General features: G+C 34.9%; 1 protein-coding gene across 2 annotated transcripts in view; it reads left to right on the forward strand.

Moving 5' to 3' along the window:
• LOC138698660 (solute carrier family 35 member F2-like) overlaps nt 1-12,674 on the forward strand; it is a 42,379-nt gene extending 29,705 nt beyond the window's left edge. For both annotated transcript variants that reach the window (XM_069824805.1, XM_069824804.1), the window contains exons 9-10: nt 1,293-1,437; nt 4,032-12,674. In XM_069824805.1, the coding sequence (XP_069680906.1) occupies nt 1,293-1,336 (44 nt within the window). In that variant the 3' untranslated portion in view covers nt 1,337-1,437; nt 4,032-12,674. The remainder of the gene's footprint in view (nt 1-1,292; nt 1,438-4,031) is intronic.
• The last annotated feature ends 11,207 nt before the right edge of the window (nt 12,675-23,881 follow it).

The raw sequence follows: 23,881 nt of genomic DNA on the forward strand, positions 1-23,881 counted from the left end.
TGCAGTATTCATTGTGGTAATAAACATCGCACTTGGAATCTGTAGTGCGGCCATGCGAAAGTTACTTGAGAGAGGGCGGAGTTCGACAACACATGCTGCCTTTACTTTCTCCAAGTCAGTCTCAAGATGAGGGCAGTCAAAGACGAGTTAAGATCACTTTGATGGTCCTGCATATTATATTCGAACATAACACACATTAGCACGACAGTTACAAAAAATCTGGTGTGATATACATGACTTGTCTTATCATATCTTAAAAATTATAGCACATAGTTTCTTCGTATTTTCAGCATAAAACACGCTTATAACATTTATTAACTTGGCAGTTCTCTAAACTGTAATCATATTGGTAACTTAACGTAAAAGCCATAAAACACGAATTTCGACATTTTTATGCAGAATCCGACTAAATAGACAAAAAAGTGAAACAACATACCTTTAAAAAAATTGTTCAATTGGTTTCCAAGCAATACTATAGCTGAAAACTGAGATGTAGGACGTACGCGCATGCGTGCACGCTTTTTTTCTTTCATCCAAACGACCCGGGTTCGACTCCAGTCAGGTCGTGATGGAATTTGAGATGGATAAAACAGACGTTACAGAAGGTTTTTCTCGGGGTACTCCCGTTTCTCATTCCACCAACACACACCCCTTCCGCCTCATTTTCATCTATCATCTACAATAGTAAAAATAGACTGGGGTGAAATCTTAGGGGTAGTACAGATTTCCGATACTGATATAGGAAGGGCTTGGGGCTCTAGGCCCCTGCGGTTTATCAAGATATTCGTCTGCGACGTGAGACCTGGCTCATATCGGGTGCTTAGGTGGGATGATTCACCTGTCAGCATTGGATTTACAAATTCCATCCAGGCCATCTGTCTGACTTAGACAATCCTGGCGTATGTATGGTGCACAATGGCCCAAAGAGTGCCTAAGTGTACGGATTATCCTGGGTCCCCATATAAAGCTCTACCGTAAGTTGAAATTTAGTGAATTGAATACTGCATTTACAAAGTGTATTCCGGTACCGTGATTTCAAAACTTGTAATTTTCACCATGTGCAAACAGATTCTCGAAGTACACTCCTACTCTCACCTGACCACACCACAGGGCCCAACTTGTGGCTTGACTTAATTGTTGTCTGCTGCTTAATTGCTCTGCTAGAAGAATGTATAGCGTCATGTGTCATCGTGTTCCCCCTTCAAGGCGATTTTTTTACTATCCTGTCCTGAGTGCTCATTGGTCGTTGTCTTGAACGTCATATCACAGAGTTGATGGGTGGTTGCTTGCAGCTTCATGTCGCGAGACCACACCCCTGCAGCAGACGTGGAGCTAGCCACGCCCATCAACGACCTCGTCTCGTCGTCCATGTGCACAACTCGGGGGCCAGCGAGTAGTGTTGAGACGCAGCTCTCTGCGGGTTCCCCAGACAGCCAGGTGAGCAGCCTTGATCTATATACAAGTCCAGTTAAACCAAATTTTTCAGGATAAAATTTGAAGAAGTACATGGTCTCTCTGTCACTGGCAGTACACGGCGCATAGATATAATAGCTTTCAAGGAATCTACAAGATCTGGATTCATAATTGATCCCACTGTGCATTTCGAAACGAATGAGGAACAGCCAGCAGAAGTGGATAAGGAAAAAAAGAATATCTACAATCCTACCATTCCCTATTACCTCCAAAAGTACCAGCTAGAAGAGCTTGAAGTAATCGGACTTCTGGTTGGAGCAAGAGGTACCGCTACTCTCTTCATGAAAGATGTGTTTAAGAGGCTTGGAATACCTACATCTATTAGTCCGATTGTAACTTTAGCTGCATTGAAAGGATCAATTGCTCTCCTGAAGCATCACCTATATTCGAAATGAAACCAAGTTCATTAGCATTCCTTACTTTTTTGTAACACTTGCCTCTCTAAAACTAGGTATATTTCCACCAGTCACAAAATGTATTTGCAGCTATGTACTTGTAGGAGTTTCATTGTCAAAACAAAATCAATGGTTCACTGAACTTGTAAACATTTGTATGGTTAAGTACTCTTTGTCCCTTGTGGCAGCTCACGAATAGTGAGAAGATTTCTAAATTTCATTTTTTGCAAGAATCATGTTACCAGTTCGAAACAGATTCAGTTTGTGGTTCCCCAAACCATTTCCACAACACAAAACTGTTACTCTTTCCTTTGACAACTCCTTATGTCTGGGAGCATATCAAGAAGTAAGTTTTTATTTTATTTTATTATTTTAATTATTGAGCCAAATTTATGCACAATTAACCCGAAAATGAATAATCAGGAATACAGTATTTTCTGAGTATAGCTGACTTGAGTTTTGCGTTTTAAATCCCGCAGTAAAATTACATACATTATAATGTAAAGATAATTCACTTTTAATTAATTTAATTAAAAGTGAAGTTATGGGGCTAAAAATGGGAGTTGACATAGAATTTGGATAATATATCAACAAATCAGTTGAGATGCAAAGGGTGAATGGAGACAGACTTCCCAGAAGTGTATTCGAGTGGATGCCAGAAGGAGGAAGGGAAGACCAAGAACTACCTGGCAAGATGGGATGACAACAAGGAATTTGGAAGATTAATCTGTGGCACAATAAAGAATAATGGAGAAGGAAGACATCAAAGATATTGCTGTATTTAATATTTATTTTTATGTTATTATTACTTCTTATCATTAATTATTATGTACGAAAATTAAAAAAAATTGATATGTTTTTTTAAGTTTTACAACTTTATATCATCTATTGTTGGTTGCAGATTTTATGTACTGTGTGTATCTATTTTTGTTTTGAATGTATTGACTGGAAATGTAGTATTGTATGTATATCTTACATGCATATGATCTTTGTAGTACATTATTTTGTAGCAAGAATTATTGATTCTCAAGTCATTGAGTGGAACCCGAATAGTTTCTACAATAAAAATTATCGAGAAAAACAAACCAAACTGAAGTTGAGAACTTATTCAAATTTTGTTGGTGATACTGTGTACCATGTGTTTATTATTTTGTTGTGCGTAGTACTGTTTTTAACTGAATTTGTCTTTGTTATAGGGTAATTTTAAAACTGTGATATGTATATTCCTTGTAGTTTTGTACAGGCATAGTGAGTTCCTTGAGTTTGTAAACACAGCTGCAGTGAATGAAAGCCAAGATATGTTGTGGAATAACTCTGCATTATGTAATGCAACTTCCTTTTTTCTTTATAACATACTTTCCAAAATAAAGTGTAAATAATTTATTTTCTTATGCACGTTATACTGACATTTCATTGTACAGTAGAACCTCTATTATCCGTGGTAATGAAGGGGATGGGCTGGGCGGTTAATCGAAAAAATCGGATAATCCGTATCATAAAATATTTTCGTAAATTAAGTGAATAAGAGGTGAATTTTCGCACTTTCCTCCGTTGTATTATGTTTAACACGCTAGGTAGTGGAGCAGAAGTTCGGTTTTCAACGACGTGCTTTTAAGGGGCAAGGAAACTCCTTGTAATGGCTGTCAGCAGAAATATAGGAATAGTAGGCGTAGATGTCTCATGTTGTAGATTCACACACTCTATACACTTTATCCTTGATTTTTATTAAATCGCTCACAGTTGTAACATCAGCCTCATATTCTGATGCGAGATGAGCCACAGTTTCTCTTTCCCCAATCACTCAATTATTTGCATTTTTTCGATACTTATCACAAAAGTTTTCTTTTGACACTCATGAAATACATTTTATATAGAAGTTGTACAGTAAGGCAACTGGAACAATATACCAAACTGGATAAATGTTAAGGCTTGTTGTGACACTCTCTAGAAAAAAATACGTACTAATATAACGTGCAATAGTGTGTTCATGTGTTTGTGTAGCAAAAAAAAAAAGTGAGAGAAAGATAGTCGGATAATCCATCAATCGGTTAATAGGGTGTCGGATAATCGGAGTTCTACTGTATACTGTATTGGTACATGCATTTGTGATTGCTCTGGCATGATGGGTCAGATTTGTGTATGTGTGCTGCTGTCTTCCCACAGGTGTTCAGAATGAACGGTGATGCCGTGTTCTACTGATCCGTCTGCTCAACTCCATGTGTTCAGCACCGCAACTTCAGTGCTCCATCCAGCCCTCAATTTCTGAACCATCTGGCTGGCTGATCTTCTGTCCATGTTCTTCCAGCCTGCACTGACGAGCTCCAAGGATTTGTGTTGTCAGCTCAGTCAGGCCTAACCTCTCAGTAGATAGAAATAAACATTTCATACGTTTTTACATTGTGACTTGTTGTTCAGAAAGGTTTCCTTTGAACTGTTCCCATTGCTATAAATATTGGTATGTTGCTTAGTTTATTTCCAAGTGTAAGGACTTGCAGAGTAGTCATTGTCTCTTCCAGTTTTGTATCTTATGTACAGGGTTTCCTATCTCGAGCACTCCCAACTCTTGCCATCTGCTTCCCAGCCTGTAGTTAGCCCTTCAACCATTGTAATGGGCCTCCGTAAGAAAAAGAAAGATTAAGAGAGTAATTAATTGTTATCACGGCATCTAATCGTACTTTAAATTACAACAAATCTTAGAAATTATGTCTGTCTGCTTATAGACTTTAAGTGTGCTTAAATGCGGCAGGCTCATGTCAGTAGATTTACTGGCATGTAAAAGAACTCCTGCGGGACGAAATTCCGGCACATCCGGCGACGCTGATATAACCTCTGCAGTTGTGAGCGTCGTTAAATAAAACATAACATTAACATTAACAGCTTATAGACGAGCTTCGCATTGCTGCAATAAATTGTTGAACATTAGACCAACTCTCCTTGCGTAATATTGTGAACATTACGAATGTCATGTAATGGGTCCACATATGATAATTTTTTGGCAGGAAATTTGTAAGGGCTCTTAACTTGCCATTACTCACCCAGACTCTACATGCATGGCACATGAATGTCGCTAGTGCCGAGAAGCATAGATCAATTAGTTTGTGAAAGACTATCCAGAATGTGTTACACGAGTACCTTCTGCATTACACTAGTAATTAATGATGATGGAGAATTGTTGAGATGTCACAAGAAACCAGAGTATCCGGAGAAAGCCCTTGTGTTCCCTGAACTACAGGCATGTTTATAAATTCACGGTGGTTCAACTGAGATTTGAACCAAGTTATAAATTCACGGTGGTTCAACTGGAATTTGAACCAAGTTATAAATTAGGGTGGTTCAACTGGGATTTGAACCAAGTTATAAATTGAGGGTGGTTCAACTGGGATTTAAACCAAGTTATAAATTGAGGGTGGTTCAACTGGGATTTGAACCAAGTTATAAATTGAGGGTGGTTCAACTGGGATTTGAACCAAGGGTGGTTCAACTAGGATTTGAACCAAGTTATAAATTCACGGTGGTTCAACTGGAATTTGAACCAAGTTATAAATTCAGAGTGGTTGAAAGGATTTGAACCAAGTTATAAATTCAGAGTGGTTGAAAGGATTTGAACCAAGTTATAAATTCAGAGTGGTTGAAAGGCTTTGAACCAAGTTATAAATTTATTTAAGACTACACTCATGATAGGATCCATAGTTAGCAAAAGTAAGTATTCACTAATAACACTCACTATCTTCCACTGTACTTATTGTTGTAAAATATATGTCGACTTCAGACCTATCGGACTGCAATAAGAGCAGCTGATCAGCCGGGTACCGGAAATCAGAGTGTTTAGGAAGTGAGAGTGATTGAGATTTGAAGCCCTGTATGTGTGTTGCAAGTATCGTTACATTTAGTAGACGAATTTTTATTTGACGTATTGTTACCAAAGGCCTCGACTTACTATTATTGTGATGATATATTACCAGGAATTGGGACTTGGTTGTTTTGATCTGATGGGTGGACAATGTAAAAGATAAAGACAAATTTTTTCTTATAGGCTGTGTAGACATACCTGGTTTATATGCTGAAGTAGTTTTGTCTATGTATTCGTGTATCATAGGGTAGTCTGCAATATTGTTTTTTTATTGCGAATCTAGCTTTTTACTTCTTCTTCAGTCACTCTGGTTCCCAGTGTTGGGTACATTGTGCCAATGAAGATATTGTTGTTGAAATCTGTTAGCGTTTATGTTTTTGTTGTTGTTATTATTATTATTATTATTATTATTATTATTATTATTATTATTATTATTATTATTATTATTATATCTCGACAGCTGATTTGATATATATTTTTTTTTAGTAAGTTATTTTACGACGCTTTATCAACATCTAAGGTTATTTAGCGTCTGAATGATATGAAGGTGATAATGCCGGTGAAGTGAGTCCGGGGTCCAACACCGAAAGTTAACCCAGCATTTGCCCATCTTGGGTTGAGGGAAAACCCCGGAAAAAACCTCAACCAGGTAACTTGCCCCGACTGGGAATCGAACCCGGGCCACCTGGTTTCGCGGCTAGATGCGCTGACCGTTACTCCACAGGTGTGGACGATTTGATATTATTTACAATATATTTTGTTGGCTAACTAAAGCTAAGAAGAAATTCGTCTTTGTTACCATGAGAAGTTTCATCACAGTGTGATATTCCTGAAGAATTGAGGTTCCTTTTGTAAGTGTTAATACCTTTTGCAAGTTTTATTGTTTGTCTATGGTTGATAACATAGTGAGTTTCTCCGTTAAGGTATGGTTACATATCACTACTTTTGCAATGCTTCAGTATAAAATATTGTGCAGCTTTACTGTGACATGTGAAAGTAGCCAAATGAACTTACTGGAACATTTTCTTTCTGTGTGCATCCTTACCAGAGAAATTCGTTCGTTGCGTTCGGATTTTTATTATAGTATCGCTCACTTGCTCGCATTTCCAAATTAATCACCAAAAAGTGTTGTAATTTACCGCTAGAGCGCATTATTTCATTGTAGTGTTCTGAGATGAACCTGGAAATAAAATGAATAGTGCTGTAACTTAAAATAAATTATGAAGGACATACCTGGTTAATTTAGTATTCCCTAATCTCATTCCATACGTACTTTGTCCATAATTACATTCTGTAATTCTAATTTCATGAACTATAAAGCTCTTCATACCATTGGACTTAATAAAATAAACTTCTCGTCATCCATTTCATTATACCTTCAATATTACCGCGATTGGAGGCCTTGCAATCGATATATTTGCCATGACATTCTTTATTTCGATCTTGGACCACACAGAAATCTGTTTAGAATTCTCTGGCCAGCATTCTGAACGGAATCCAGTCATGCAGACAGAGCCAATACGGCCAAGTGGTGATGCTCCATTTAAAATAATGTAAAGAATATAACTCCGAATGCACTGTATTGATCTGTTCCGTTAAGTGGGCGCCTATCTTCAATGTTACGAAGTGTGAATAGACTTGCAGTTGCAGTATTTTTTATTTTGGTTTTGTTGAAACTTTCGCAGTGGTTGTGAGCATACTAATGTGCCATTGACACCCTGTCTTCAGTTTTGAATGCAGCTTTTGTCGATTGTTTTTATGTTCACAATGCCAAGTCTAACCAAAAACAGATGATTTCACTCATTTAATAATTTGTGACAGGACAAAGGCAGCACTATCAGGGTCACTGCAAGAATTCGAGGAAGAAGCGAGAAAGCTTGGTTTGGAAATAAATGAAAGGAAAACCAAGTATATGAAAACATCCAGAAGAGAGATACAGAAGCAGGACAATGTGGTCTTTCATCACCATAATTTTGAAAATTGTACAAGTTTTAAATATTTAGGTACAATGATTACAAACAATAATGATATATCCTCAGAAATAAAGACAAGAATAATGGCCGGTAACAGGTCCCTGTTTGGGCTTGGAAAACTGTTTAAACTCTGTTCATTATCCAGATCTGCAAAGAAAATAATTTATGAAACTATTCTAAGACCAGTGGTTACATATGCTAGCGAAGCTTGAGTTTTAACAATAAATAATGAAAATATGCTAGCAGTTTGGGAAAGAAAAGTCCTGAGAAAGATATATGGTCCCCATTTTGAAAATGGTCAGTTTAGAAGTAGAACAAATAAAGAACTAATGGAACTGTATGGAGAGCCGAGTATAGTCTCCTTCATTAAGAGAGGCAGACTTAGATGGTTGGGACATCTTGAACGTATGCCAGAAGGCTGACTACCTAAACGGGCATTATATGGTCACCCAGGAGGATTAAGGAAGAGAGGAAGACCAAGGCTGAGGTGGCTTCAGGATGTGGAGGATGATCTGCGGAGAGTTGGATGCAAGAGATGGAGACAACGGGCTCAAGATAGAGATGAATGGTTTCTACTGATTAAGAAAGCCCTTCATGGGCTGTAGTGCTAATAATGAATGAATGAATAATTTGTGGCACTTTTGAGTGTCTGAGTTTCACACTTAGTATTTAATTTTTTTTTAATTTTGTCCGTTTTTAAAAACATGTATTATTTTGTCATGTGAACGACATATTTATTTAATTATTCTGAGAAGGTTTCTTTGAGGAAGTTCGCCAATTGCCCAGAAATTCATTCACGCAATGATCAACATTATAACAGTACTCCCCTCCAACTAAAATTGTGCGGAAGTAACGCCTTGTGTGTGAACAGACTCGCAACATCCTTTCGAAACTTGGCTCTGACGTCACGCAGCACTAACAGTAGCACCTGCACAACTTGTGTGTGAACACAATGTGCAACTTACACAGCAGCAGTAGAAAAATTGTGCAGCAAAAGTAGCGTTGTGTGACCATACCTTTACAATGCTTTGTATTGAAAATTTTGCTTTTAATTTTACTTCTTTCAGGTTGGAGTGCACTTGATTTTTATTGCCAGATTTGTGGGTTCATTGATTTTCGTAACTTCCGTCTTCTTCAAATGTGGTATTAGGACCACTGGCATCGATGACAAATACTCGTGAGGGTTTAATTCCAGTTAATCTGAAATCATTGTGATTGTGATACATTGTTTTATCAGTTGTGAATACTTGATCCTAGTACAAATATAAATCTCACATTCCAATACGCCATATTATAGTAGTAGTAGTGTTTATTATTATTATTATTATTATTATTATTATTATTATTATTATTATTATTAATGCACAGACAATGTCTTCATATTACAACAAATAATTGAGAAGCACCTAGAATTTGATAGAGAAACACACATATTATTTATTGATTATACAAAAGCCTTTGATAAAATTATGAGACATGTACTTTGGACAATTATGCTTAAACGAGGTATTCCACTCCATCTAATTGAAGTAATTATATCAAGGAACAAAAATTCAGATATCAGGAGCCAAAGATTTAAAAACTGACGAAATTACTCTAGGTGTAAGACAAGGATGTAGTACGTCTCCGCTACTTTTTAACATAATTGACGAAATTACTAGACAATGGATAAATATTATATATACCCTTTTACTCCCATAATTTTAACAAAAGAGAATATCCATTAACGTTAATGTTTGCAGATGATCAGATTATTATATCTAATTCGGAAGATAATCTTCAGAAATCGATACATGCATTAAATAGAATAGCAAAAGAATATAACATGACAGTATCCCTAAGTAAAATTAAGTGATGTCTTTCAAGGGAAAAGAGAGCATCCGATCAAAAATTGTAATTGAAGATAGTATTGTGGAACAAGTTACAGAATTTAAGTACTTAGGATGCAATATATCATACCAAAAAGAATCTGATCAAATTAAAAAAAATGGAAGTATTTAATCATCTTATGGCACTATAAAAAGGTGTTTGAAAAATAAAGCAAGAAAAGACACAATATTAAAGTTTTATAAAGTAATGTCAGTGCCAAAACTATTGTATGGGAGCGAAACTTGGATCATGACAGAGAAAAATAAAAGCAATCTTGAAGCAAATGAAATGAGATTTCTAAGAGCAGTTGCTGGCTATAAGAAAATATACCATAAAATAAGTGAAGATACACGAAAGGAATGCAGTGAAAACCCTTTTGAATTTACTTCGTCATATTTTTTATTGGACTGGTGTTATAATGTGTTTGTTCTAAGAAACATTTGTTGATAAACATAAAGAAATCGTCATATCTCGGTGCTTTTGAACTCTCATGCTTTTTTCTACTAATCTATGATACAAATGCATCAGATGCGTATCTGAAGTGTGTTTGCAGTTTCCTTCCGTTGATGTTTCAGAAATCTGTCTTGCCATTTCTATTGTGTGCCACAGGTTCAGAAGTTGCAGCAGGGCACAGAGTTTCACTAGTCAGATTGCGTAACTGTATTTCAGGTCTTTTACAATAGAGCATTGGTTTATATTCTCAGTGATATATATCCGTAGGTTGCTATAGGAACATAGTGAGAGAGATGTATACCATACCTGGAATTTGTATTCAAGATATTTTATATAAAGACAAAAGTGTGAAATTTGTATAATCTTCATACTGTAGAAACTGCAATACACAACTGAATTTTCCTACTAAGGAACAAGTGTCAATCATGCTGTTAAGGGAGGAAAGAGAACCATGATTAACAGTTAAAAAAATGTTGAGGGGTTCAGTATATAAGTACAATAGTTCTGTTCTCATTAAAGTGTTCCTCTGTTACCATAGTGTTCAGTCTTGTATTGATGATTCAATTTGTGACATGCCTGCGAAAGGAAAGTGTTCAGTATTGGAAAACAATAAGTGGCCTAATATCAACGAAGTTTAGTAAAGAAATGAACAATATGTGTTCATTTGTTCGTTCATTCACTCAATAAACATTTAATTTTTCATATATTCATATTTCACTAATATTAAGTAATTCATTAATTCTTAAAACATTCACTTTTCGTTGACTAAATTCATTCTTCAACATTTATTTATTCATTTATGCGTTAACTCAATAAAATATTTGTTCTTATTTTCATACTTGACTAATTAATTAATTCATTCATTCATTCTTAATTGATTCTTAAAACATCTACTTTCCAATAACTAATTCATTCTTAATCCATTAAAACATTTATTTGTTCATATATTCATACTTCACTTATGCATTCGTTCATTCGTAATTCATTCTTGAAACATTCACTTGTCTTTAATTCCTAAAACATTTTTCATTCATTCAATCATTAAAACATTTATCCATGACCATAACGAAAAACGTGCCTTTTCTAAATACTTTTGCGTTTGTAAAAAAGGCTTTTATTCAACATTACTTTATTTCACTAGTGAGATAAAGACTTTACCTCACAGTTTGAATTTTATCTCACAGTTCATTAGTATTTTCCTAGTACCCGGGCACACACTATTACTCAAGAAGTTACTATATTAGTTACTAGATGTCACTACCTCTACTTCTTTATTACCATTTCTTAAATATACATACATTCAATCTCCTTCTCTTTTCTCTATCTACTACGTCGTAATTTGTGCATTGCATCCATATCTATTTTTTTAAATTTTGTAGTAATTTACTTTTTGGGATATGAGGAGACTTGAACCTGCGTTGGGTTTATAGGATTTTAAAATTTTAAAACAACATGCGTTAGTCAACTGAGCTAAACAGACACGATGATTAATTACATTTCAATATTCCTCTTAAGTTTACAGAAGTAAAATGTGAAATTGTTTAATCACATTAGTCCCGTGAACACTTCTAAATAATTCCTGAAACTTCAAAAAGACGAAAATACACGTTTAAAATGAAAAAAAATATATATTAAAATTATATAATTAATTATAATTTGTTATTTATCCAACGCCTTAGATACCATTCTTCACTATTCATGGCCTCCTACATCATGACCTACCTAGTACACGTATCGATTCTAAAATCCATGCCATGATATCTGATTACATGAGGACTTATTTTCAACATATTTTCTTTTATAAAACAGAATTTTTCGTTATGGTCATGGATAAAATTACGTATGGTACTTGTGAGCGTGATCTTTATTGCACTCGTGTAATTTAAGCACGAGGCTGACGCCTCGTGCTTAAATCTTTCCACTCATGCAATAAAGATGCACTTACCTCACCATAAATAACTATTGTTTGTTCATTTATTAATACTTGACAAACATTCATTTATTCATAATTGATTCTTAAAACATTTAGTTTTTATTAACCAATTCATTGTTTTGCTTCCATTTTTTCACTCACTCATTAAACCTTTCATTTATTCTATATTATTTGATTAATGAATTCATTCATTCCTTTGTTATTTATTCTTAAAACATCACTTTTCATTAACTAATTCATTCTTAAAACAATTTCCCATTCATTAATTCATTCATCTTCAAACAACACGAGTGGTATAACCTTGTTTGAATATTGGAAATGTACTGTAAACTTATTTATTCAAGAAAGTGTTAATGTTTGAACGAATGATAATCATGAACATTTCTTGAAACTGATGAACAGAGAAGACTGATAACAGGGAGGGAGTAAATGTAAAGAATTTGTTTAGTTTTGTACTTCGACAATGTTTCAACCTTTGGACACTTCTCTTATAATATGGTAAATAAAACTGTCTAGTTAAATTTGTAATGTATACCTTGAAGAGAAGGAAGTGCGTGTTTGATGTCTTTGTATGTAGACCTACCAAAAGACTGATGTAAATGTCCGGTAGCTGTAGATAAGTCGAGTTTGGATAGTGAAGTTATCACACGTTTTAAGCAGTACAACTCATGTAATGTTTGTACCATTTACTTAATTTTTTATTATGAAATAAATACGTACAAAGTTGGCATGGATCTGTTGCTATTGGATACGTGACTGTTGTCATGTAGAGATTTTGTTTATGTTATTGTCAACTGTTTTGAGGAAGAGGGAAGATTATGAAAATGTGATTCCAAGGAGTTGCTGTCTCATTATAATACTACAAGAGTTCATGGAAATCAATCTCTCTGTCAATTGAGAATTCAGCTTGATAGAATACTTCAGGAAGACATTGCTGTTGTGTGTATAATCAGAAACTCAACTGACAACTTTTGGTAAGTATGCTATGGAGCTTCATTCTCATAATATGTGCCTGTAATGTTTGCAGATTTATTATACGTAGTAATATTTGGATCTAGCTGCAACATTTATATATATAATTTGAACTGGTAATGGAAATTACAGGAAAATGGCTGAACGGATTTTAATAAATGACCCCTCATTTTGAAGCTTGGAACCCAAAGTTTTTCAGAAAAATAGAGTTTTCAGTGAAATGTCAATTTTTCAACGTAATTTTCCTATTTTCCAAAATCCATCTGTCAGTTTTGAGAACTAGCTAATTGCATTTAAGAATAAAACAAAACACACACTACAGTTAACAATATTACACGAAGGCCAGGATCTGCAAGAATGCTGACATATTTAGAGCTCAAATTAAATTGGTTATTAAAAACTTAACTTACTAAAAATAATTTACAGGTTCGATTCTGTGGTGTGTAATTTTCTGGGTACAGCTGTGTATTGGATATTAAAAACTACAAAACTTGAGGTGGTTTGATTACAGTATTACCATTAGAAATGAAATATTATTGTAGTTAATGCCATGATGTGACTATTTTTCATTAATTATACATATTAATGCTATATTGATGATATGAAAGTGAAACATTTTGGGGTCATATAAGTAGATGTAGAGAATAACTTAAATTAGATTTTGATGTCTACATTTTACTGAGTGGCGGCTATATAGTATATATAGTATATGTTACTGAAAGCTATAAAACTTACGTAAGATAATAATATTATTAAAAATCAAATATTTTTATAGGTTATTAATCAGGAGGGGTTGGGTCTTTTTCATATATATTTAATGGTGGTGTGGTGTAGATATTTATATGCGTGGTTCTCTTCAGTATTGGCTCGAGAGAGAGCAGCTTTCATTTTTATGGAAGCAAATAACTTTCAGAATGTCTGGTATTCTTCATTGAAAATAAATCTGAAAAATGTTTATTTGAACGTCTAATGAACTTAGTTTGCAGCATTTGCTGCACAAGCCACTAGTAAAAAATATAAATACAAACACAAAACTGAACAGATTCAATGTTTTTATGGCACAATAAGGGAAACAAGAAAAATTAACAGTGAAACTACAGTTCTGTTACATGAGTAACGTCCTTATGTTTTGGTAAAAAACTAGACTAATTTCTTTGAGAAACACGATGTGATCACTGTGAGAGTTACATATTTAATAGATAACAGTTCTTTACAGTACATAACACTCCCCATAGTGGATAATTAGCAAAGCAACGTCTTTAACACAACTCGTAGCCTACTGTTGTAAACAGAACAATTAACAATAGGTACTATGTGTCGTAACCTCGTAAAATACCAGATGAAACCATGAATTAATTAGATAATTAAAATATAATCATTTGGTACAGGAAGCATTCGTTTTTGGTGCAAGAATATTTCGTTTAACATTTGCATTTAAATAATTAAAATACGACCATTTTAGTGCTAGGATTCCTTTAACATGTTTCTTAATTGCTATTGTATCTAAATAATTAAAATACGACCATTTTAGTGCTAGGATTCCTTTAACATGTTTCTTAATTGCTATTGTATCTAAATAATTAAAATACGAACATTTGGTACAGGAAGCATCTGTTTCTGGTGCAAGGATAATTCGATTAGCATGTTTATAAATTAGTCTCTAATACATTCCTTGGAAAGCACATTCTTTAATGAATTACTCCAAACCAATTGGAATATACTAGTTTGGATTGTGTACGAAGATAATTTTTATGTTAGCCGTTTTGTGCATCATTGTTTACATAAAAACAAATGAAAATTAATATAGCACATAAACGTTATTTTAAGAAATACAGGTAACAAATATTATGTGTAAGTAATAAAAAATACCTCCCGTGCATAATAATAAAATTAAGACTTAATTTGTGCTTTTATCTCACTTTAATTTAAACATGAAATAACAATACACAGATCAGACATCAGTCCCATGTGTAGTATGGAAAGATATCGAAGTTTCAGTGGGAAATATAAAAAAATTAATAGTGTAACTACGGTTCTGTTAGATGAATAGCATCCTTAGTTATGTTGTAGTAAAAGTTAGGATATTTTATTAAAATGGAACGAATATTTAAATATAAACTTTTCTGTTTTATTTCAATTTACATAGAGCAGCTTTGTATACTTGTATCCCTTCATAAACAATATTTTTTTTACTTGGTTATTTAACGACGCTATATCAAGTGGGTTATTTAGCATCCATGGAAATTGGTGATAGAAGATGAGGCCAGGGATTCGCTATAGATTACGTGCAATTCACCTTACGGTAATCAGCTCAACTGGGAATCGAACCCACGCCCGGGCGCAACTTCGGATGATCAGGCAAATGCACCTGAGTTATGCCGTTGGCCGTCATTCATATGACTATAGATCTAGATTCATTTTCCGGGCTGATAGGCCGTGGTCTGTTGGTTGGTTTTATACCAGATGTTTCGTCTGCAACTGCGGCAGACATCTTCAGTGGAGTGGTATCCTAGGTCGAAAAACTCTTCTCGGCGTTGATAGTTGTTGGACAATTAGCAAAGCAACATTTTTAACACAACTCGTGGCCTACTGTTGTAAACAGAAACAATTAACAACAGGTATTATTTGTTATAACCTCGTAAATACCAGATGAAACCATGAATTAAGTAGATAATTAAAATATCATTTGGTCCAGGAAGCATTCGTTTTTGGTGCAAGGGTAATTCGTTTAACTTGTTTTTTAATTGAAATTGCATTTAAATAATTAAAATATGACCATTTTAGTGCAAGGATAATTCCTTTAACATGTTTCTTAATTTCTTATCCAACCAACAGACCACGGCCTCTCAGCCTGGAAAATGAATCTAGATCTATAGACTCTGGCCGTGAAAGCCTACACTACAAGATTCATATGACTTGCACAGAGTCCCCTGTATATGTTGTCATGAGACATATTGAATGTCTCCCACGGTGACCTGTCATACACATCGGAAGATCAACAGCTTTTATAGGGACGTTGCGTGCATGAATTTCACGTTAGTGTGTTGTGAGCTACTGAAGGGATTACTCATTCATGTGCAGTGTAGTGCGAACTAATTGTGTTTTTAATTGTTTGAGAATGTGTACAGGTTATTGCAGCAAGTTCTTATAGTTGGAAGTCAATGCGAAAAGTGGAAGAAAATATCCGAGAAGTCATTTCGAACATTTAACAAGATCATGCAGATCAACCGCATGAGGTGGACAGTGAAAAGAAACGGATCTATGAACCAACAATCCCGTTCTATAAAGATAAATATAGCCTGTCCCACATTGATGTAATAGGTCTGATGGTGGGAGCACGAGGTACCATACCCTCCTTCTTTGCCAACAAATGTAAAAACCTGGGCCTAACACACAGCATTGTGAAGGAAATAGCCATTAGTGCCCTCAAAGGATCGGTTCAGATATTTAGAAATCATTTGTATGGGAGTGATAATGGAAATTTTAAGTTATCTTAACCGATGGCTGTTGATTGGTTTAGATATCACTGCCAATCAATCCGTACTATTATTTTTCTCGCGGTATATGGCATTCAAATCATTCTAACCTATCTGATGATCTCCCCCCCCCCCTTTCTTAACTGTAAATGAGCACAAACACTACTTAGGTATAAATTTTTCTGACATTTTGCATTCGATTCCTAACCGATTCAAATGTATATCATTTTATCTTTTAGGTGTGTTTCCAAATTATATGTAATACGCTTTGTCAAATGAGGCAACATTTTGATAAGAGAAGCTAAATTTATTTGTTTATTTATATTATTCGAGTATTTCAGAACAATTTCCAGAGATGTTAAAAATGTATTGAAGCAGGAGGAGGACACTGAACGTCTCTTGTGACACAGGTAAGATGTACTTGTATTCATTTTGAAGTTTATAAACATTTTCCTTGCTAAACAGGTTCTAGAAACTGAAGTTGCTACTTTAGAAGTGGTGGTTATTGAACTTGGGATGTGAGGAAGCATATATATGGACGGTAATTTTGTCAATATAACATTTTGACATCAAGCACATCCCAAATCCAAAATTTAGTATGTTTTTAATTATTAATCGACTTAAAAAACATAACTGTCCTATATTCTGGACACCCTCACTGGAGGGCTGATGATTTAATCAAATCCTTCTCTCTCAGAGGCATTTGTGCAATTCAAAATATTTCATTACTAACCAACTACGATGTATTGATGTCCTACTTTCTTGTATGTAGCAGTATTCCCTCTTTTTCTATGAGCATTGCCTGCATTTCAGAGAACATACAGCTGTAAGAATCATTATCACTTTCATATACTTTTTGATTGTTCAATAATTACTATATTATTTCACTCATGTAAACATCCACCAATGATGTGTAAGAATCTTCTGAACTTAAACCAATCAGAGCAATCTTATTAGTGCAAGATTATTGTTTTAAAATATCTATTTTGTTTTATTAATGTTATTTGGCAATTGTTTCTTCCTACTTTAACAATTGAGAAGGCTGTGTTGCCAATACCAACAGCAAACTTGACGTCTTGAGATGTCTCAAAATAAAACACTATCAACTAACACGGAAAGAAATATAGAACATATATATTTAGGCCATTTGTTATCTCGTGAAACGTAATTGCGCCTAAGGGGAATAAGAAAGTGGACTGCGAAGCTTCCCTCCCTCACTATGCTTCCTCTTGCAGCTAGCTAGCACACTTATCCCCACTTTAAGGTTCTTATTAATATGTGCTATGGCTCACGCATCTATTTGGTCCCATGAGATAACAAATGACCCGTAAACATGCGAGAGGTAATTTATCTTGCTAGTTCCTTTTAAAAATTAAAGAACGAAAAACTAGATAATTAAATTAATAATTGATTGTGATCCCAAAACGCATTCAGTCCATTTTTATAAAAGGACTGGGCTAGGTTTTTTTTATTTATTTTTATTTTATTGGGTTATTTTACGATGCTGTATCAACATCTAGGTTATTTAGTGTCTGAGTGATATGAAGGTGATAATGCCGGTGAAATCAGTCCGGGGTCCAGCACCGAAAGTTACCCAGCATTTGCTCGTATTGGGTTGAAGGAAAACCCCGAAAAAACCTCAACCAGGTAACTTGCCCCAACCGGGATTCGAACCCGGGCCACCTGGTTTCGCAGCCAGACGCGCTGACTGTTACCACAGGTGTGGACTGCTAGGTTTTTTTATCCACTGTTCTACGGATTCAGCAGTTTTCAAGTGGCATGCATAATAACACAGGATTGGTGTTGTTTTGGAAGAAAATATGTTTAAATATAATGATAGAGATCTCAAACATAATCAAGTACAAGGTGTTAAAAAAAAGTATCCAATATTTTAGGAGGTGATAGTATGCATCAAAACAAGAAAATAATGTCCAATAAATATGGGTCCTTCAGCACATACTTTCTGAGATCTGAACACTTGTTCATAGGAGGTGCTCAATGTGACGTCCATTCATGGCAATGCATTTCTCTGCCCTACAATACAGCAGACTACCAGATAATCATACCGTAGTTGACACCCCTGGCATGGAATACTGATATGTCGCAAAGAATACTGAAAAGAAAAGTCTGGTTGCGGATATGAGCGGGGTTCAGCAGAGATGGTGTTGTGAATTTTCGTAATCAGCTGATGAAAATCCCCATGCAGTTGAAGAAACAAGGCATCAGCACCGATTCTCAATCAACTTATGGGCAGGCGTTCTTGGCAATAGATTAAGGACCATACGTGCTACCACAGAGATTAATTGGGGCTCGTTATCAGGATTTTCTAATTAATGTATTGCCTACCTTATCATGCATAATGGCACGCCAGCACATTTTTTTGCAATGAGCATGAACACCTGACGGTGACATTTCAGGACCACTGTATTGATTGGGGAGGCCCCACACCTTGGCCTGCTCGTTCCTCAAATCTAAATCTAGACTTTTGGTTATCAAGAACAACCAGATCAATTTCAAAGAGTGCGTGATTCCTTACGCCGAAAGGCAGAGGAATGCATTGCCATGAATGGACGTCACATTGAGCACCTCCTATGAACAAGTGTTCAGATCTCAGAAAGTATGTGTTGTAGGACCCATGTTTATTAGACTTTTTTTTTCTTATTTTGATGCGTATTAGCATCTCCTAAAATATTGGATACTTTTTTCTTAACGTCCTGTATATGTATGTATGTATAAATCATAAAAATGACCAGATGGACTGACAACGATTTTGGGATCAGACTCTTCAATTTTCAAAAGCATGTGACAAAAAAATTGCGAGAGTCAAGAAACATCACGTTGTGAAGAAACTGTTTCCATAGTAACTTATTGGTACCGACAAATGAAAGTAGCTTATGCAGAATAAAATGTTATAACTCATATGTTTGTGTAATTTTTGTGTTTCATTATATTTTCTGAAACTATTAATTGTTCACCTCTAAATTTCAGGAGATGAACGCTATGCCAGCCAAGGAAACTGTACTAGTACAGTATTAGGTTAGTAAATTACAATTCTCATTTAATTGCATGCGTTCTATTTTCATTAATTGTGCATTCTTATATTCGTGAAATAGCTCTAATAAATGCCACTCGAGGTTCTTGTTTTGCCTACATAAATCTACTTGCAACTAAAGGTGCCCGTAAAACTAGTGGTGTGAGTAAAATCAAAACCCCTCGTGGTATTGTGTATGATAATAGATAGAGAAGCAGTGGCGGCTCCTGCGTATTTCTCAAGAAGAGGAAAGAAGTTAACAGCACGAAATGACACCTTCTTGAATGAAACATGCTACAAATTAGCCTACATGCACACATGTAAGACCAGGCAGTGTTGGGGTTGGCCTTCCCTTCTGTATAGCAATAATCTGTTCTTGTAAACTGAGTTTCCTAAATTTTCCATAATATATCATGTTTTCACTTCCATTCATTGTTGAATAATTGCACAAATTAACAATTGCAAGGAAATTCACCTCGCAGCATTTTTCGAGCACACTACAGCATCACACGTGTTGGAAGAGACTATAGCTACTAACACAATCAGAACCGCGGAAATTGGAAATAATCTGAGGAAAACAAGAACACTGCACCCACCCACGTGGTCTGTGTTGCCACGTGCACATTTTACAAGTTCAGTATCACATGCTTTTGAAGAATATCAGTTCTTGTAAAGTCATACTACCATTATTGTTCAAAGTTGCCGGTGGCCAATTTTTTATGTTAAAAATAATGTACTTTGGAGTACCTACTTTCAATTTCAAATATAGTTGTACAAAACTGACAACTTGGCTGTTGCCCTGTCTAGTACACAATGAATGGAAGTGAATTTCAGGGGCCAAAAAGATCTGCGATACTAACGTAGAACTACTTGTTTGTTTTATATAAATCCGACTTTAACTTTCAAATATCCTTAAGTTTCAAACCATGAATAGTAGTCTATATGAAGTGCAATGAATAATATTTTTGATTTATAATTGAAAAAAAAAGTTTACATGGTGTCTTTCATAGCGTTGCGTTAAAACTGTTTTTGTTGTGTCTCCTCCTAGATGTGTTATAGTCCGGTTGAATGCAACATCGTTAGATGGCAGCGGTAGCGAGCTTGCTGCACGACCAGTCGGTTTCTATTTCCCGCCCATGCGCTGATTCAGAGGAGGATCTCCTCCCTCTCCGTTCATTTACTTGCTTTAAAACTCTGCTTCTTTCTCTGGCCGCTAGTGCGCTGTTGTCTATGTGTGTTAACTGCAGTAGAGGAGGAATGGAGTGACTTTCCTCCACACAAACAATCTCGCATCTTTCTCACAGTTTTCTACAGCACATGAGCGCGCGTCGTTTAAAACTCGATCAACCGAGGTTTTCTTATAGCTGTGAACTTAAAAATTATCGAATCTTCCTTGAATTTCAAGGCACATATTTACTTTCAAAAGAAGAAAAATGTGAGGAGGACATTCCTCCCTTCCCTCCCCCGAGGAACCGCCACTGTAGAGAAGGTCCTAAATAGGACTCGGCAGCCGGTAGTAGAGCAGAGTAGGTGTCCTTTACAGTCTTACCAATCTGCCCTGATGATGGAACTTGTATGTAGTTCACAAACTTCATTTTTATTATTAGTATATATTTTTTTATAGTTATGATTTTGGCGTGGAATTACATCTTCAGAATGTCAAACTCTCAAACATGAGTTTTAAATTATATTTCAGTTCTATTATTTACAATACAGTATCTTTCTTTCCACGCATTTCTTATCTGATCTGATAGAATGTAGGCTACATAGGACAGCTCGAAAATGACAATTTTAGTGTAATTTAAATATACATAGATACAAGACTTCAGTTCTTTGTTCTCTCTAACATCTTTTGAACGCAGTAAGTTTTCAAATACCAGTACCAGTATTAATAAAATACGTCAGAACTATAGCTGCTTTTAATGTTTTGGTTATAAATTCTTAAATTGTAGGCTTATAGGCCTACTATATTTTAAAGCACGCTCTTAATTTATTTCTGGTTTGAAAATAAATCTTTTTATCCATACATTTGAAGGATTTTTGTGGACTTAATCTTTTTAGAGTTTAGTACTTTATTTTCAGCAGATTCACTTCACTTTATACAAATTCTCCACATGAATCTGTGTTTCTGCCTCAAAGAATATTATTTTATTCAATATTAACACAGACTTTGTATTAATTTAATGTAAGTACAGTAAGTTCTATTATGGTTCCAGGATTTGTACGGGACTTGGGACAAGAAAGAAGTATTTTCTGTCTTAGAATGGAGCCATCTCTTTCCAGCAAGACATTTCAGAGGTCAGTTTCTTAGTACGCTGTCACATGATTGCTAACGCAAGGTAGTTGCTTTAATGTTAGATACGAAAATAGAGATGATGTGGGCACCCTTTTCCATCACCAATGTCTTCCCTTTCCCTTTATCAGTTATGATAATGTTATAACGCCAGCTCGATTTGTTAGATGGTTTGGAAATATTTTATACACTAAGGCTTCAAATAATTTTGAGTGTATTTATCACAAGTGCATAGTTCACTTTACTGGTCTCTGCATTGCATAGACAACAGAAATATTCTTCCATATAATTTCTTTCGTCTGTTCTATGGCAGTTACCGGTAATATGTTTTAATCAGTTATTTTTAACTGTTTTTTTTATCAACTAAGCTGCTAGTGATATCTAACTTCAGTGGAATTGGTGATAGATGCGTCCAAAGATTCGCAATGGGAATATGGGATTACCTGATATTTGCTTTACACATGGAAAAAACTTAAGAAAAAATGACAGGGAATTCATCGAACTCGTACAATTGCATGAAAATGTTTATGCTGTACATGATTGTTATTGTGAGATTATAAGGATGTTTCGGATTTCAAATAAAAGTTTGATATTTCTTTTCATTTCTGTCTTTATACTCCCACATTTAAATTTAACAAGGCAGAGCCTTCTCGATTCCATCATTAATTGCTCCTATATTCCATGAGGCCTTGTCTCCAGACAATAATGCAATTGATAATCGAAATGATTCACATATCAATATGACGTTATGAATTGTTTGAAATTGTAATGAATAATTTGTCATTGAAATTGTAATGAATAATTTGTCATAAACAGAATAGGATTTATTTTGAAATGAATGCCACAGTTAGGCAAAGTACGTATCTACTTTAGAATTAGACTACGATTAATTTCTGGAACTATTTCTGTCTTTATACTCCCGCCATTTAAATTTAACAAGGCAGAGCCTTCTCGTTAACTATAATCATAATCGTTTCCTCATTCCATGAGGCCTAGTCTCCAGACAACAATGCAATTGATAGTCGAAACGATTCACACATCAATATGACGCCAGTGAGTTGTTTGAAATTGTAATGAATAATTTGTCATTAGATAGAATAAGATTTATTTTGAAATGAATGCCGCAGTTAGGCAAAGTACGTATCTACTTTAGAATTAGACTACGATTAATTTCTGGAACTATTTCTGTCTTTATACTCCCGCCATTTAAATTTATCAAGGCAGAGCCTTCTCGTTAACTACTTCCCCATTCCATGAGGCCTAGTCTCCAGACAACAATGCAATTGATAGTCGAAACGATTCACACATCAATGTGACGCCAATGAGTTGTTTGAAATTGTAATGAATAATAATATATCATGACAGAGAATTGGATTAATTAGGAAATTAGTACCATAGTTAATTACTTTAGAATTAGGGCACTCCCGCATTTGTGTACAAATAACGAATTCATTATGATGTCGCATTAATAATTATTTCCTCTGGCTGACTGGATTCAAAACTATTTTGTTTTAAGCACGTGATAATTTATTTCAGTCCTACTGCAATTAATGACGTCATCGTATTAACAGAAAATGTGACCACATTTCTCGAATCTCAGCGCTTAAACAGTTTACGTTAAAACCGAATCAGGTAATCTGCTCAAATGGAGTTCTAACCAATTTCTGAATGGGAATTTCGCTCCCTACTCCTAGACCACACTGGTGGCTTCGTGAATGAGTTGAGTTGGAAGCGAAATGCAAGAAGTACACATAGTGTATGCAACAAATTCTGGAGAAGAATGTGATTTCGGAATTATGAAGATGAAAATAGAGAAATTAATTTATGACAATAATTGACAGACGAGTAGGTGAGAAGGGAATATGAATTCGCAAAGTATGAAAGAAAAAATTGGGAATATGGACTTAAAAACAGTGAACTCTGTGTATTGCTGATGAAATATTATATTTTTATTATACTCTATACATTTAAATAAATGCCCAATAACAAAATTGATTGTTAAGAAAGTCATATATATTAATATACATTATAATAATATATTACTCTACCCAATGTACATTATAAAATCATGCCACGAGTTGAAGGAAAGATCAAAGTGTCTTTTAATGGAAAACGATGAGTTGTCTGTTGGCTATATCATCAATGCAATATGTAACACAGTAG

Source organism: Periplaneta americana, chromosome 4 (genome assembly GCF_040183065.1).
Source record: "Periplaneta americana isolate PAMFEO1 chromosome 4, P.americana_PAMFEO1_priV1, whole genome shotgun sequence".
Lineage (NCBI taxonomy): Eukaryota > Metazoa > Arthropoda > Insecta > Blattodea > Blattidae > Periplaneta > Periplaneta americana.